The sequence below is a fragment of the Suillus fuscotomentosus genome, assembly GCF_016647785.1.
Source record: "Suillus fuscotomentosus strain FC203 chromosome Unknown F5891scaffold_3, whole genome shotgun sequence".
NCBI lineage: Eukaryota > Fungi > Basidiomycota > Agaricomycetes > Boletales > Suillaceae > Suillus > Suillus fuscotomentosus.
Genome location: NW_024539515.1, coordinates 774699 through 788046, shown reverse-complemented (window position 1 = coordinate 788046; position 13348 = coordinate 774699). Strand labels below are relative to the sequence as shown.

Genomic DNA, 13348 nt, shown 5'->3' with positions numbered 1-13348 from the left:
GCACGTGCAGATCGGACTCGGAGACGGAGTCATTGATTTGCCTGTCACTCTCTTCATCTTTCTATTCAATTTCCAAGGCCATCATCTGCTCCCGCCATCCATGGTCAAGCATACCTCTTCAGCTTCCGAAACTTCTAGTCTCAAGAGGAGGAAGACCGAGGATGATGATGGCGATCATATACAGGTGAAGAAACCCAGATCTAGAGTCAGGTTTGTCATTTTTTTGCGCGCTTAGAGCGACCCAGAACCATTTTGTCCGTAGTTTCTCCTGTGGTGAATGTCACCGTCGAAAACAGAAGGTATGTCCATACTCTCATTCAAATCACATTACTAAAATATTCCCCATGGCAGTGCGACCGGCAGATACCGTGCTCTCATGTATGACTCTTTCATGTTGTTTATTACCCGTTCGTCTGACAGTCTTCCCAGTGTATAGCACGAAAAGTACCCGAGCTTTGCAAAGCATACACTCCTGGAAAAACAGACCAAGATCTGGGCGTCCGCTTAGCCAGGCTTGAGCATATCATCGAGCAGGCTTTGCCCCAGTACTTCAATTCGCCGTCTCAGTCCTCCTATTCAGGTGCAGACAGGCATCAAAGTTCTACATCTGAAGGCCCAGATGACGATAATCGTTCGATAACCGATGAGCAGGATCCAAGTGGTGGTACCTTCCACAGTGGAAAATGGTATGGCAATAGCGCCTCGGGAAGTGTAGCACCCGCCTCCGTTCTGGAGCAAGTGAATGTTTTGATGATCATGCTAGTTATATTCTCTGACATGCTTTTCACTAGCTGGCAAACGTTGTCGTTGCCAGTTCAATTCAAGAACAGTGGGATTCGCCTCATTCCACTTCTAATCTCCATGCGGGGCCTTCCGGCCAGCATGGAACTGGTCACGGCGAGCATAAATCAGCCTTAGCGACCCCATCGATAATGGAGTCTGTGCGACAAGACTCTGAACCCTCAGCAGCCGACAACCTCAAGAGTCTTGTCCAAGAATGCGGTGTATCACCGCACAAAATCTCGGAGCTTCTTCAGGAGCTCCCTCCGCAACGGTTTTCCGATGTACTTATTGATCATTATTTCGCTGCAATGTCAGTTGATGTCCTATATGTTGTCCAGTCTTGATGATTTTCCCCCTTGATTGTAGCAATTGGACAAGATATCCCGTTTGCGAGGCTGACTTTCGGACTGCCTACGCATCTCTTTGCGCCAACGGGGTGGGCGCCAATACTAACGATGCACGTTTCCTTCCGCTTTTGTTCGTGGTGCTTGCTATTTCAGTGCGACTGGCACCTGAACATCTTGCTGGTGACGCACGAACAAGAAGAGTGACGTCTTTGAGATACTACTGGTCTTGTACGTCACTGATCGACTATAATGTGTTTTATGCCCACCCGTTCTATGTATAGCTCGACGTTCTCTGCTTATTGCCGCAGCTATTCAACCAGATTCACTGGATATCGTTCTCACTCGCTTACTCGTAAGTGTCAAAGGTCATCTATGCCGTGCGGAGTTCCGACATAATCACTAGAGTGCACGATTCTTGACTTTTGATCGTCGCATTACGGAGTGTTGGAGTCAGTTGGGTGCTGCTGTGCGAACAGCCCAGGCACTTGGATTCCATCGTGATGCCGCACCTACGGTAAGCTCGTGAATATTCTATCGGTATGCCTGTTTTGATTTAGCTTGCACAGGGACTCGACCCTGCTCAGGTTGAAAACAGACGCCGCATATGGTAAGGATATTAATGTCCCCTCAAGATCTAAACTTAGGGAATCTTGAAGGTCATATCTTTATCACGCCGATCGTTCTTACGCACTTGTGCTTGGAAGACCTCATGCTATTCAAGACGATTACACTTCCACCCTCCCGCCTCTGAATATTGATGACGACTTTTCCCCTGCCGTCATTCGCAATCCACCTTCCCTTTCGAGCCCTACGCTGATGACCTTTGTTATTCTCAGGCATCAGCTGGCCTCCATTATTGGAAGGATGGTACATCATTTTCAGAAGGTCAAGTCACCCAGTCATTATTCTGATGTCTTGACGCTGGATGACGACCTTTTAAAATTCGTTTCCAACTTACCACCTCACTTTTCATTGGATCCCGACATATCCCTCGACGAGACGAAACCATTCATTCCTGTTCACCGCTTCCTCCTCATTACCGAGGTCTTGTTCGTTCGCGTCGGCCTCCATCGTCCATATTTATTGCGGAAATTGAGTTGTGATCGTTACCTGCGTTCCCGAAGGGCATGCTTCGAGTCTTCGATCAAGGATTTCCAAGTTCGCAAAGCCTTCCGCGACTTGATGCCAAAAGAAGCTCGCGATTCTCTGAGCAACGCCTACAGAGAGTTTCAAACAGCGATGATTAGCGGCATTTATTTAGTCTTGCATCCCAAAGGCAAGGATGCGGACATGATGCACACTATTTTGGACGGTTTCCTGGCGGACCATGAGGGCGTGCGCGAAATAGACGAAACGACTCGGAGGGAGCTAAAAACTATCGAGTTCCTCAAGAGCCGCGCATCACAAATGGCAGAAAGTGCATCGCATGGCGTGGATAGAGCAAGCTCACCTACAAACGGGCATACTGGGGAACAGCATTCCACAATCTTCTCCATGTCAACTTCTCGTTCTGTTCTACCACCATCTACACGAGCTTTCACGATGGGTACAGCGTCGCCGAAAACCTTGTCCCCCACAACGTCTTCGCCTGTAGTATACACGTTATCACCTCCTTACACGCATTCCCCCACTATTCAGCGCCTGCAGCACAATGGATCTAACGACGGTACGGGTACGCTCAGCTCACCCGCTGGCAGCGGCAGTCCGAATGGGGAGGAAGAATCAGCTGCTCAATCTCTCTTGGATCATTGGTGCAGCACTTTCAGTGGGGGTCCTGTAGTCGATGCGACAGCAGGCATGCCTGCTTTATCTTGGGGAGGGCCTGGTGGTGCTGAATTCTCAGGCTGGATAGGACCTAACAACAATCCAATGACTGGGGATCCTGGTTTGATGGAAGTGGATGGTTCGGATTGGAGTTACTGGGAAGCACTGGTCAATCAAATCAAGGCTGGACCGCAACTTTAATCTGTGTTTGCTGTGTGGATATCATATTATCGATCTGTTCATATTATTTTTTATAGTGCACTCTTTGCGCTGTAGATATTTAGTCTCTTTCTCTATTACTTATTTTTACAGGCAGGTAGTAGTACGAATTTGTAGCCATATCTACGTTCCTGGTCTACAAAACCATCAACCACAATGTTGCCAGAGCACATAGGATATGCACGCTCAGATGAGGGCCTCCGCGACTACCTCTGCTTGAAGGTCTTCTCTCTCGCATGGGCTTGACTTGATCTGTTACGGTGGGGCGCAAGACTATGCGTTGTCGAATAGGGGGGTTAGCGGGACTTTTAGTATGGGAGAACGAAGCGTCCTCCGGGGATGTCATGCATTGATGATGTTTTAGTGTTTCGCATGGAGGGATTGATAATGAACGGCTCCGAGGTGAAACGTTTGGGCTCGAAAGATTCGTGCTCTTGGAGGTTACAAGATGTCCGACGCCCCACGGGATAGGAGTCCCGTCAGGCTGCTTGCTGTTTTCAGGAAGAGTGGTGTTGCCAGCATACGAAGCAATCTTAGAAGCTCTATAATCAGCTTCTACACGTAGAGGATTTACCACCTATGCTTACTGTGAATCGAGAGGTCCAAGTGGATCCAGCCGGTACCCCGTTATTCGAAAACTGTGGTACTTGTTTCAGTAAAAGACCATATGGGACTCGCATGGCTATGCAGCATACCTGGTAAAAGTAAATGGCTGCATTGGGTGCCACGTCAGGGCATATCCAGTTATACGATGTCATATTAGTCTCATTTAGGTGCTCGACAACGGTCGTGACCATCGACATGTTCAGGTTGGAGCCGGTCATGAGGTCTGTATAGTGACCAATGTCAAAATACAAATAGGACGAGTAATGTAACTGCATACATATGGTTGCGTTTTTCCATGACTGGGTGGGGCCGGACCGGTCGGTATCCCAAGAGATGGGACAGGGTGATCCAGATCTGAACACGTCGCCGGGACCGGGAGACACAGGTTTTATGGTGGCACGGGCGAGGGACGGAAGTAGGATTAGGCTTAGGAGGCGTTGGATTGACATTGTGAGCGAAGTGAACCTGCACGGATCTAGCGTCGGGATATATTGTTTGACCCTCGTGAGGAGCAGCCAAGGTGTTCCGGAGGACCATGTCGGAAGAGTGGTGTTTATATGCACTGTGACACGAAGCAGTCAGCCGCCATGTTAGCCGCTGGAGCAAGCTTGTTCGGATCTGGTAGTAAGTGATTCAAAACCTCCAAAGTGCAGCACGATATTGAAAGGTCCACTAGACAATTTTAAACTGTATGTAGGAAATAAGGTCTCAAGAGACGCCGAAGATGATGTGGTGCCAAGCCCGAATTACCCTTGAAAACCGAAAGAGGCAACATTCTCCAGTTCAGCTACAGCACTCGATCTCTCATGCAGACCATTAACCGCTTTCTCTATGGACCGACACCTGAAGAGAGAGTGCGCGCATGGCAAGGAAAACTGCGTTCAGAAAGCCGACAACTGGACAGGGAGATGAGGCAGGTCGGCACCCTGTTCTATAGTGCTCATATCCCACGCTAATCTCTTGGTACAGCTCGAAGCTGCGACTGCAAAAGCACGCACGACGGTGAAGCAACTTGCTTCCAAGGGAGATGTGAAGTCTGCGCGAATCCTCGCTAAGGAGGTCGTCCGCAGTAATAAGCAGAAAGACAGATTGTCTGTTAGCAAAGCGCGCTTGGGATCGATCGGTACCCAGCTACAGCAGCAGCTCGGTGAGCGAATACTCTTAATTTGAAGCCTGGCTGATTTACATGCTATGACTCTGCAGCTATGGCCAAAGTTACAGGGTCGTTGCAGAAGTCTACGGAAATTATGAAATTATCCAACTCGCTTGTCAAACTACCCCAGATAAGTCAAGTGATGCGGGAAATGAGTATGGAGATGACGAAGGTGTGCTGTTTCTCTATAGTGCTCCCCTGACTATCTGACTTGTACCACAGGCTGGGATCATGGAGGAAATGCTTGAAGACACGTTACAAATGGACGAAGACGAAGAGATAGAAGAAGAGGCAGACGCTGAAGTTGACAAGGTACTTTTCGACCTTACCAACGGGAAACTTGGGCTAGCTGGCTCAGCCGGAACGGAACTACCAGTAGGTCATGTTCTTATCTTGAGTAGTTCTACTCTGAATTTTGCGGCAGACACCACATGATCAACTGGAGGACGATGAAGCGGAGAGGGTAATGGAAGAAGCCCGAAAACAGCTGAACGGTCTATTGAGCGGCTAATCTTATGTTTGTACGAAGTAGACATTACCGATACCTCCGGGCAGCTTGCGGACAACCCCCTAGTAGTCTGTATTCTAGAATTTAACTGTATTTCTGACAAGTTCAACTGCGCTGGTCGCAATTTATGGTTATCAATGAAAGAATCGATCGACATTAATCATAATACGAATACTACAGTTAAAACGCATATTGCAATGTTAGAAAGGCGCGAAGCACAGACTTGCAGAAGTGGATAACAAGCCATGCATTATACCCTCATCTTCTCGTAGAAGAATGGTCTCGGTCCTCGCCATTTAGTGGATCAACATCGAATGATTAGCTGGCCACCTGGGTTTAAGATAGACCTGAGGTTGTAAGATGAAGAAGACGAGCAAATTGCACGATGAGAAAACTAATCAGCTTTAGGGCCGGCCAGACAACGTCAGAGCGAGTAAGGCGAATTAAACTGTTACGTACGTCTGCTGTTGTTACTAAGACCGTCAACTTCGATGTGAACTTCTTCCCCGGGCCCCGAGCTGGGCATATAAGAGACAAGTCCCTTGTGAGCTTCAGAAAGACGCCCTTTTCCTTATCTGACTTGTTGGCTTTACTAATATTGGGTTGTTGAGCCCACGGGCTACTTATTTCAAACTGTTTCACTGCGGCATTTCACGGGCCCATCCTGGTCGTCACAAGTACTGCCTGCTGCTTTGCAGACTTCAAGTACACTAGCTATCGCGCAGAATCTGCGTTTGATACCAGCAGTTCCTGTAGTCGACACTTCTGTGTTTTCAATGCAGCCGTCGGCATCAGCTATACCCGACTTCTACTATGCCCTTTTCGCGTTCTATGAACCTGCTTTGACGATACTCGGGTTCATAGGAGCGGTGCACGACCCTGAAACAGTGAGTGTGATAGTTTCATCCTTCAGTCAAACATCCGATAACCACCTGACAGACGCACAACGCACAAGCACCATGGCCAACGGATAGTCCCCCACCTATTAGCCTTCCAAAGGCATCCATCGTGACTGTGATCCAACTAGCTCATGTCTGCGCGCTCATGGGAGTCGTTAACTTTTTTGTCTTAACGGCCATCCGGAAGAATCTCTCGACCCAACTCGCTATCCAAGAGAAGATCATATTTGCTCTCATGACCCCCCTTCTCATGGGAGACTGTATGCACCTCTATGTTACGTTGTGGGCTCTCGGAGATCAGAGATGGGATATTTCACAGTGGAGTCCAATGCTTTGGACCACCATTGTTCTTGGATTTAGTCTTATGATACCCCGGATCATGTGGCATCTTGGAATTTGGAGATATGTTGATAGTCGCGACAGACAACCCGACGTTACTACAAATGAAAAGGAATAGAAGAGAATATTATATACATCTTCATTTATATTTAGAGAGCTTCTGCGATACACCTATCCTACGTTACTGAAGACGTTAGGTATACAATCCGCAATACATACAACTACCACAACGATCCCGCACCAGAAAACATCGTCTAGTACGGACTGTTCACAATGCCCGACCGACTGTGAAGACTAGACATAGGGGCCGCAAGCGAATTTCTCGTGGGCCGTTTAAGGTTCTTCTTGTTAATTGCAAGGACGTTGTTCTGCAAGGCCACGATCTGCAATGATCTGCATGAGTGCGCTGCGCCGTTTCAGACTGCAGGACACTCACGATTTGTTTATCATCCCCGAACTTGAAATTGTCTTGAACGACCATGTCTTCGTACTTCTTAATCTCATACTTGTCAAGGTGCCCTTTCTTGACCTTTGCAAAGTCCCATGCGATGACATACTGCCCTGTTGCGGTGACAATGGCATTCTCTTCTTGCCCCTCGCCTTGATTGAAGCTACGGTTTCGGTAAAGTCAGTCGAGGTCGTGGCCACTCCTAAAGGCACGTACCGCGCAACGGAGAAGTTGATATCATGATTCATATATGCAACGTGCTCAGAACGAAGTTGAAGTCTTCGTGGCATAGGCTTGGCGTTAGCGGGGAAACTACGATCGAAACCCAGATTTCCGGCGTATCTCCCTTCGCCGATAAGAGTGTCGATGAGCAACAGGTAAGTCTTTGTTGTTGCAACAATCCACCGGCCACTGGCAGTGACGTCGATACCAAGAATAGGATCACCGAGAGGTGGTAAAGCTGTCTTCGCATTCTTCCCGATTGTATCGAAAAGTCTGATATCTCCTTTTTCGCTTGCCACTGCCAACTTCCCACTGGCTGTTGTAGCAACCCCAGAAAATTTATTCTTGCTGACGTATTGCTTGTATTGGCTCTCAACCATCTTGCTGCCAGAGATGCGCGGATCTACTCTGAACAGCGCATTGTGAGAAGCACCGACAAGAGTCTGCTCGCGAGTAGTTTGAGCGAATTTATTTTCGGGGGCAATGTGATCGACTGTGATATCTTCGTGGATCTTCCACTCTTCGACCACTTTGCCTCGTTCAATGTCCATGCTGAATAACGAATGAGGGTCCAAAGGATTCTTGAGGACCATCTTCGTGTCCTGATCGTGCAACATGACCTGCACGAAAAGATGATGATCTCAGGACTTGTCATCATGCGAAGGAATTGAAATTAAGATACCTCCTGTGGCTTGAATTCTTTGCCCTGCGGCGTAGAGATTTTACTAATAGTCGCATAGTACTTCACCTGATCGTCACTGGAGTGACTGAAGACACCAATATTATTCCCACGGACAACATAAGAGCGGTCGCCCTTATATCCGATCGTTAATTGCGAGTTGCGTTCCCCTTGTGGCATGGGAGAAACAGCGTCATCTTCCTCTTCTTCCTCCTCCTCACTCGCTTCTAAGATGCCACTCAGGGGTTTCCCATATGCAATAGCAGAATCCACGTACCTTCGTCAGGGTCAAGTTCTTTGTCAACCTCTTCTTCGTCTTCGCCATCATCTTCTACGTCGTGCATTTCAATATCTTCAGTTGTTGAACTAATAACGTAGGCTTGCTCATCGGGCTATGTGCACAGTGAACAACTTGAAATATTGAAATCGCGAGATTTCTACCTTGGCCTTTCGAAATTCCACGCGATGCAATGTTTCCCACAGACATTGAGCGAAGGCCGTCTTAAATGCATCGTAAGCTTCTGTAGATACGAGTTGCAGAGCCCAACTATCATATCTGCCGCCGTTGGCATAGTTCCATGTTAATGATGATGTCTTTGGTGCCCAGCGAGGATTCATATCCGAAGAAATTTTGTCAGAAACGAAGTCGCCATCCTCATCAGAGACTATGAGCCAATAATTGAAGTTGCCAGGGGTGCGCTCAACGATTTTGGCAACAACAACTTCCTCGCGCTCGGCAACAAAGCCTTCTATTTCCAGGTTCCAGGAGAAAATATGGCCTTCTTGAGAAGTGACTGTCGGGAGTGAGGAGCTCGCAAAGGGTGGCCTCGCCGCTGCACTTGGTATCTTATTAGGCATCGCTCGTGGCTGGACCGTAGAGTCGTCCACAGTATCTGATGGAAGGTCCTCGAAGTCTTGTTGATTCTTCGGCGACTTCCGGTCACCGGTTTGGCCCCTAGCTTTTGTGACAGGTCTGAAAACGTTATCAGGGAGCGATTAAGGGCGACATGACGTGAAGCGCTAACTGCCATATAAACTGATCCAAGTCAGAGTCCTTTGTGTTATCCGCACTTGCCTTGAACTTGCGCTCGTACATTGCGCGATACATGCAAGTCTCAAAGAACGCACGAGTCGGTTCGTTGGTGCCTGAGGCTACGAATTCGTACAATTCGTCGACATCCCCATCGAGGTCGCGCCAAATGAAAGTTGGTTCATCGTCTGTCACCCCAGAATGGAATTCAAGTTCTTCACTGATCAAGAACACCCTCTCTTCATCAGCTATCATTCGTCGCGTGTGAAAGCCTGTGCTAGATGACGTATCCAATAGATTTACGCACTTTCGTCTTCATCTTCGAGAAGCTCCTGATCGCCATCTTCATATACTCGTGTAATGACTAGCTGAAAATTGTGGTCGAGTGCGGGGACACGGCGTATGGTCGCTATTGCTTCGTTGTATCTGCAATGAAATCAAGGATAATTAGATGATGCACCGACAAAAGCTCGCACATGCATTCCCTTGATGACCGGATGTTCCCCGGCCTGACAAGGTACAACTGGCCCATCTCGATCTTGACGACTTCGGCAGCATTGGGGTCCTCTGAGAGTAGTAAGGTCAGGCCATCGGACATATCTTCTAGCAAGATCGAACGTACGCCATACTTTCCCAAGGACTATAGCAGAAAATATTAGAAGTATACAGACCAAAAAAACGACTGCACTTACGACTCTTGAAGATGTTCATAGTGGCAATATCGAAAGGGAGATCGGAGCCACAGGACCAGACGGCGCGGGTGTGACCAGTCGCGTTATCTGTAGCGTCACGCCGCGTCAAATGTCACACACGCCAACTTAACTTGCTGCATACCACCGTAGCCATTGAATATTGAAGTATAGGCACAGGATAATATGTCAGCTCAGCATCCGTTTGCTACATCAAGAAACAAGCTTCATGGTCGGAAGTATGCTGTCCCCTACCTTTCCTATGTTGAATTTTGTTGCCTAGACGATTCCGGAGTGGGCAGTACCGCAGCAATCCCAGAATTGCGAAGTCGCAAACCCACAGAGGTTAGTAGATAGGGGAACTTCCGAAATCATCTACTGATCATGCATGTCAAGGACCACGCAGCAAACTCTCCGACTTCAACGACTATATCCGAGTCCGCAGGCAGTTTCTACCGCATGGACGAACCTCTGCGGCCCACACTCCGCAGTCTGCCAGTCAATTTGAACACCCCTCGTAAAATCACCATTCGCTCGGATATAGCTTTGGTCACCTGCTTCGACCCTGCAGACAAGGAATTATACAACCTTTGGGCTCCCAAACCTTAAGAAAAGGCAATGCCACCAATCTTATCGCGGACACATCATTGTTCATAAATTCTTAATGACGATTAAGGTATTGATTTTATAGACCGTCCCAAATGTTATTACCGCGGTGAACTTCTGATGTGTTCTATACTGCGGCCGTCTTCACCCACTGCCTCACAATTCACATGAATGACTACGGTGTCGGGCTACGCGGCGAATTTTTTGATGGACCCTCTTTCGTCCTCCAACATAAAAACTGAGGTTTGTTCGATAGAGGGCATTCATCATCATCATCATCTTCTTCTTCTTCATGGCTCGCTCCATCTTAGCCAGTACTTTATTTTCCTTGACTCTTCTTTTGACTTATGTCACTTCGACTCGGGCAGCCAGCAATTCTACCCAATGTCCTGCCGATCCTTACCTAGACCCGCAAAACGACCCATGTAATGCCCTTGGCTATATCGCTAGCATTCCGCCAACTGCCGTCGCCTTTAGTGAGTATCCAGTAAGCTTGGGGACGCGCGTAACTCAATGTTCCAAGGTCTTGTGCTACTGATCGCTTTCACCCAAACTTACCGAATTATCTATAAGGGTGCGAGGTGGATGTGGCCCATGGTCGTCGGGGAATACAGCACGTCTCAATCTCATGCTTGTGTTGGTTCTTCCTGATATTTGGCTGTAGTTTATGCTATAGGCTTTGGGTTTCGTTTCGCTTTGCATTATAATCCTGATTCACTGGCGATTTACATCGTCGAATACTTGATGATCGTTTTATCTGTGAGTTAGCGTCAAACAGCAATAATGCTCACTTGCTGATCCTTTGTGAAGCCCTGTTTCTTCATTGCCGCAAATTACGTTCTCCTTGGTCGCCTTGCCAGGGACATCGGCTGCACCTATCAGGTCTTGCTTCCAGTGAGATGGCTCACCCTCATTTTCATCTTGTCCGACGTGACTACCTTTGTCGTACAGGTGGGTATCATGTTTTTTCAGCGAGCTTCTCTGATGGTGTTTTGTCAAAGGCAGCAGGAGCCTCAATGACTACGTCCACCGTTTATAATTCTGCTTTGATAGGACTTCATGTATGTTTCTTGTATCCACGTTTGTCTCAATCCGAGTGAGCTCTCATCATCTCTATCAGGTTTTTTTGGCTGGCCTCGTTGTGCAACTGGCCTCATTCCTTTTCTTTTGTATCATTTACGCACGATTCCTCTACAAGGTCCACGCTGAAGTGCGGGCTATTTGGATGCAAGACTCAAAGCAACACTGGAATAACGACTGGCGAACACTCGCCGCTGCCATGACGATCAGTTGTATCGGCATTCTGGTTTGTCTTCCATGCAGCAACCTTGTGGCCTTTAACAAACGCTTTTTCAGATTCGTTCATGCTACCGTGTTGCGGAGGCCGCTCAGGGCTTTCACGGCAGTCTCGGATTAAGCGAGACAGCCTTCTACCTAGGCGATACACTTCCCCTTCTTGTAGCCATCGGGATCTATGTTCTATTCTGGCCCGGAAGGTTCATTGCGGCCAAGCTAGCGCCCTCCGCCAACGAATCGCAAAATGGTCAGGAGTTGGCCTTTTCTCTCAGTGATTTAGGTCACAATCGTGAAGTACGCACAGGGGTGCTTAGTGACTACTGATTACACATATTCTGTCTTTATTTATTCCTCAGTCTACTTATTATGTCAGGATATTCATAGCACACAAATAGGTGCTATATAAGGACCTTGCAGCTCGGGTAGTGTTAGTTCACGTACGTTGTTTCAGTGGTGAGAGTGCTTGTCAATCGACATGGACGGTGCCAAGGTACCGCCTTAAGCGTTTAAGTAGAGGTGCCAGTTACTATATAATTGTGATAGACTCGCTTATCCACCAAAAAGACACTTGAATTACCATGCGCAAGTAGAGTACTCATTATCATAATAGAAGGAGCGGCTATCTTCCTTCTATATGGTCTGAGTATCACAGAGTACATACTTGAAGATACCTGGTAGCCCGGGAGAGAACGAGTACTAGACTGATTTTCACTGAATCATGAACCATTTACCATCCGCGAGGGTCGGCATTGTATCACACCGAGTTTACAGTGTATCATTTCACTACCGCCTACTTGAATGCCTCCCGTTCGTTCTGACTGACGGGGTCACATTCTATTAATTCAGTGTGGATACTAGTACGGCGCAAATGCTACCAGCGGCCGTGCATTAATAAATCTATGCAACTTGAATGAATTTCACGCAAGATTTTTATTTTGGGTGCATTATGATTCAACAGCAGGTATTGTTGGCCTGGCAAAGCTGCATGAGCAACCTCAGGCCTCAGGGGGTCCCGGTGTGACCAGGCATGTGACTTCTACAGTGTAAGAAGCTCAAACTCTACTACGATTCCGTAGACATTTTTAGGAAGGAACATGCCCAAAATACACTTTTTCAGGTTTTTTGCGGGGATGTTTCAAATTTTTACAAAAAAATCGAACTTATATATCATAGTTTGCCCCATAGCTATTGCTACTGTTTCTGGTCTACAGCGTACTTATTGAATCGGAATTAGAAAAGGATTTATGTCACTAATGCCCGACATAAGTCCCACCGACGGATTGGGGTGACCACTGAAGTCCCCGCATGCATCAGCAATGCTGCGGCGGTGCCAAGCAACCTCCCCGTAGCCTCATAATGTCATTTCCGGTCATGGGGCATTGTCCTGGGGGCTCCAAGGGCCGGTTTTGAACTTGGTTTCAACTTTTTGTGACGACATTTTTTGTTTCTTGAAATTTTGACCAACAAGCATTGAAGTATGATTGAAAACAAGTAGATCCACGCTACTTTCAGTTGAAATAAGTTAGTTTCCATTGCGCAGTAGTAGTTGCGCATCAGCGCTCAGCGTTAGCCGAGGTGTCACTGTAGCATCACGCGTCGATGTCATATGGCCGCAGTGCACATTGCACATGACCACATGACTCGAAATTTGAAATTTGAAAGCTTGATCAATCATTGCGGGATAGCTTTAGGCCCAACAGCCTGCCTGCATCGAGAATGTCTCGAAGTATGTCGCATTTTTATTCTCTCCTGGACCTGTG

General features: G+C 47.6%; 7 protein-coding genes across 7 annotated transcripts; 5 read left to right on the top strand and 2 right to left on the bottom strand.

Moving 5' to 3' along the window:
* Position 1: 1 nt before the first annotated feature.
* F5891DRAFT_357782 (fungal-specific transcription factor domain-containing protein) lies at positions 2-3172 on the top strand. The gene is made up of 10 exons (XM_041371516.1): positions 2-210; positions 263-299; positions 352-378; positions 430-738; positions 792-1093; positions 1150-1358; positions 1412-1482; positions 1534-1644; positions 1697-1737; positions 1787-3172. Exons 1-10 carry the CDS (start codon positions 101-103, stop codon positions 3093-3095), a joined length of 2526 nt encoding a protein of 841 aa, XP_041232705.1. The 5' UTR covers positions 2-100; the 3' UTR covers positions 3096-3172.
* F5891DRAFT_1230203 (uncharacterized protein) lies at positions 3173-4168 on the bottom strand (the record flags this gene model as incomplete). The annotated part of the gene is made up of 4 exons (XM_041369562.1): positions 3173-3645; positions 3701-3751; positions 3809-3942; positions 3997-4168. The coding sequence occupies 4 exons, from the start codon at positions 4166-4168 to the stop codon at positions 3250-3252; spliced, it is 753 nt and encodes a 250-aa protein (XP_041232704.1). The 3' UTR covers positions 3173-3249.
* A 277-nt stretch (positions 4169-4445) lies between these two features.
* F5891DRAFT_357607 (vacuolar sorting protein Vps24) lies at positions 4446-5574 on the top strand. Its single transcript, XM_041371515.1, has 5 exons — positions 4446-4636; positions 4689-4866; positions 4923-5044; positions 5095-5247; positions 5297-5574. The coding sequence occupies exons 1-5, from the start codon at positions 4526-4528 to the stop codon at positions 5381-5383; spliced, it is 651 nt and encodes a 216-aa protein (XP_041232703.1). The 5' UTR covers positions 4446-4525; the 3' UTR covers positions 5384-5574.
* Positions 5575-6156: 582 nt separating this feature from the next.
* On the top strand, positions 6157-6736 carry F5891DRAFT_939992 (uncharacterized protein; the record flags this gene model as incomplete). The annotated part of the gene is made up of 2 exons (XM_041374256.1): positions 6157-6267; positions 6320-6736. The coding sequence occupies 2 exons, from the start codon at positions 6157-6159 to the stop codon at positions 6734-6736; spliced, it is 528 nt and encodes a 175-aa protein (XP_041232702.1).
* A 68-nt stretch (positions 6737-6804) lies between these two features.
* Positions 6805-9769, bottom strand: F5891DRAFT_357588 (VID27 cytoplasmic protein-domain-containing protein). Its single transcript, XM_041371512.1, has 11 exons — positions 9690-9769; positions 9620-9637; positions 9474-9564; positions 9305-9423; positions 8993-9245; positions 8409-8940; positions 8245-8359; positions 7971-8194; positions 7283-7908; positions 7055-7229; positions 6805-7001 (listed from the first exon to the last, which is right to left on the bottom strand). Exons 1-11 carry the CDS (start codon positions 9706-9708, stop codon positions 6873-6875), a joined length of 2301 nt encoding a protein of 766 aa, XP_041232701.1. The 5' UTR covers positions 9709-9769; the 3' UTR covers positions 6805-6872.
* F5891DRAFT_357602 (uncharacterized protein) lies at positions 9707-10440 on the top strand. Its single transcript, XM_041371513.1, has 3 exons — positions 9707-9918; positions 9970-10031; positions 10083-10440. Exons 1-3 carry the CDS (start codon positions 9873-9875, stop codon positions 10293-10295), a joined length of 321 nt encoding a protein of 106 aa, XP_041232700.1. The 5' UTR covers positions 9707-9872; the 3' UTR covers positions 10296-10440.
* Positions 10441-12035, top strand: F5891DRAFT_357603 (RTA1-like protein). The gene is made up of 7 exons (XM_041371514.1): positions 10441-10768; positions 10816-10905; positions 10957-11051; positions 11103-11243; positions 11294-11353; positions 11413-11598; positions 11649-12035. Exons 1-7 carry the CDS (start codon positions 10585-10587, stop codon positions 11910-11912), a joined length of 1020 nt encoding a protein of 339 aa, XP_041232699.1. The 5' UTR covers positions 10441-10584; the 3' UTR covers positions 11913-12035.
* The last annotated feature ends 1313 nt before the right edge of the window (positions 12036-13348 follow it).

Coding starts and splice junctions, on each gene's coding strand:
- F5891DRAFT_357603 (XM_041371514.1), top strand. CDS start 10,585: ATGGCTCGCTCCATCTTAGCCAGTACTTTATTTTCCTTGACTCTTCTT. Junction 11,244..11,293: donor TGACTACCTTTGTCGTACAG/GTGGGTATCATG, acceptor GTTTTGTCAAAG/GCAGCAGGAGCCTCAATGAC. Junction 11,599..11,648: donor TCAGTTGTATCGGCATTCTG/GTTTGTCTTCCA, acceptor ACGCTTTTTCAG/ATTCGTTCATGCTACCGTGT.
- F5891DRAFT_357782 (XM_041371516.1), top strand. CDS start 101: ATGGTCAAGCATACCTCTTCAGCTTCCGAAACTTCTAGTCTCAAGAGG. Junction 379..429: donor GGCAGATACCGTGCTCTCAT/GTATGACTCTTT, acceptor CAGTCTTCCCAG/TGTATAGCACGAAAAGTACC. Junction 1,738..1,786: donor GAAAACAGACGCCGCATATG/GTAAGGATATTA, acceptor GGAATCTTGAAG/GTCATATCTTTATCACGCCG.
- F5891DRAFT_357588 (XM_041371512.1), bottom strand. Junction 9,246..9,304: donor TCTCGAAGATGAAGACGAAA/GTGCGTAAATCT, acceptor GACGAATGATAG/CTGATGAAGAGAGGGTGTTC. Junction 7,909..7,970: donor AAGAATTCAAGCCACAGGAG/GTATCTTAATTT, acceptor CTTTTCGTGCAG/GTCATGTTGCACGATCAGGA.
- F5891DRAFT_357607 (XM_041371515.1), top strand. CDS start 4,526: ATGCAGACCATTAACCGCTTTCTCTATGGACCGACACCTGAAGAGAGA. Junction 5,045..5,094: donor TGAGTATGGAGATGACGAAG/GTGTGCTGTTTC, acceptor CTTGTACCACAG/GCTGGGATCATGGAGGAAAT. Junction 5,248..5,296: donor CAGCCGGAACGGAACTACCA/GTAGGTCATGTT, acceptor ATTTTGCGGCAG/ACACCACATGATCAACTGGA.
- F5891DRAFT_357602 (XM_041371513.1), top strand. CDS start 9,873: ATGTCAGCTCAGCATCCGTTTGCTACATCAAGAAACAAGCTTCATG. Junction 9,919..9,969: donor ATCAAGAAACAAGCTTCATG/GTCGGAAGTATG, acceptor TTTGTTGCCTAG/ACGATTCCGGAGTGGGCAGT. Junction 10,032..10,082: donor GAAGTCGCAAACCCACAGAG/GTTAGTAGATAG, acceptor ATGCATGTCAAG/GACCACGCAGCAAACTCTCC.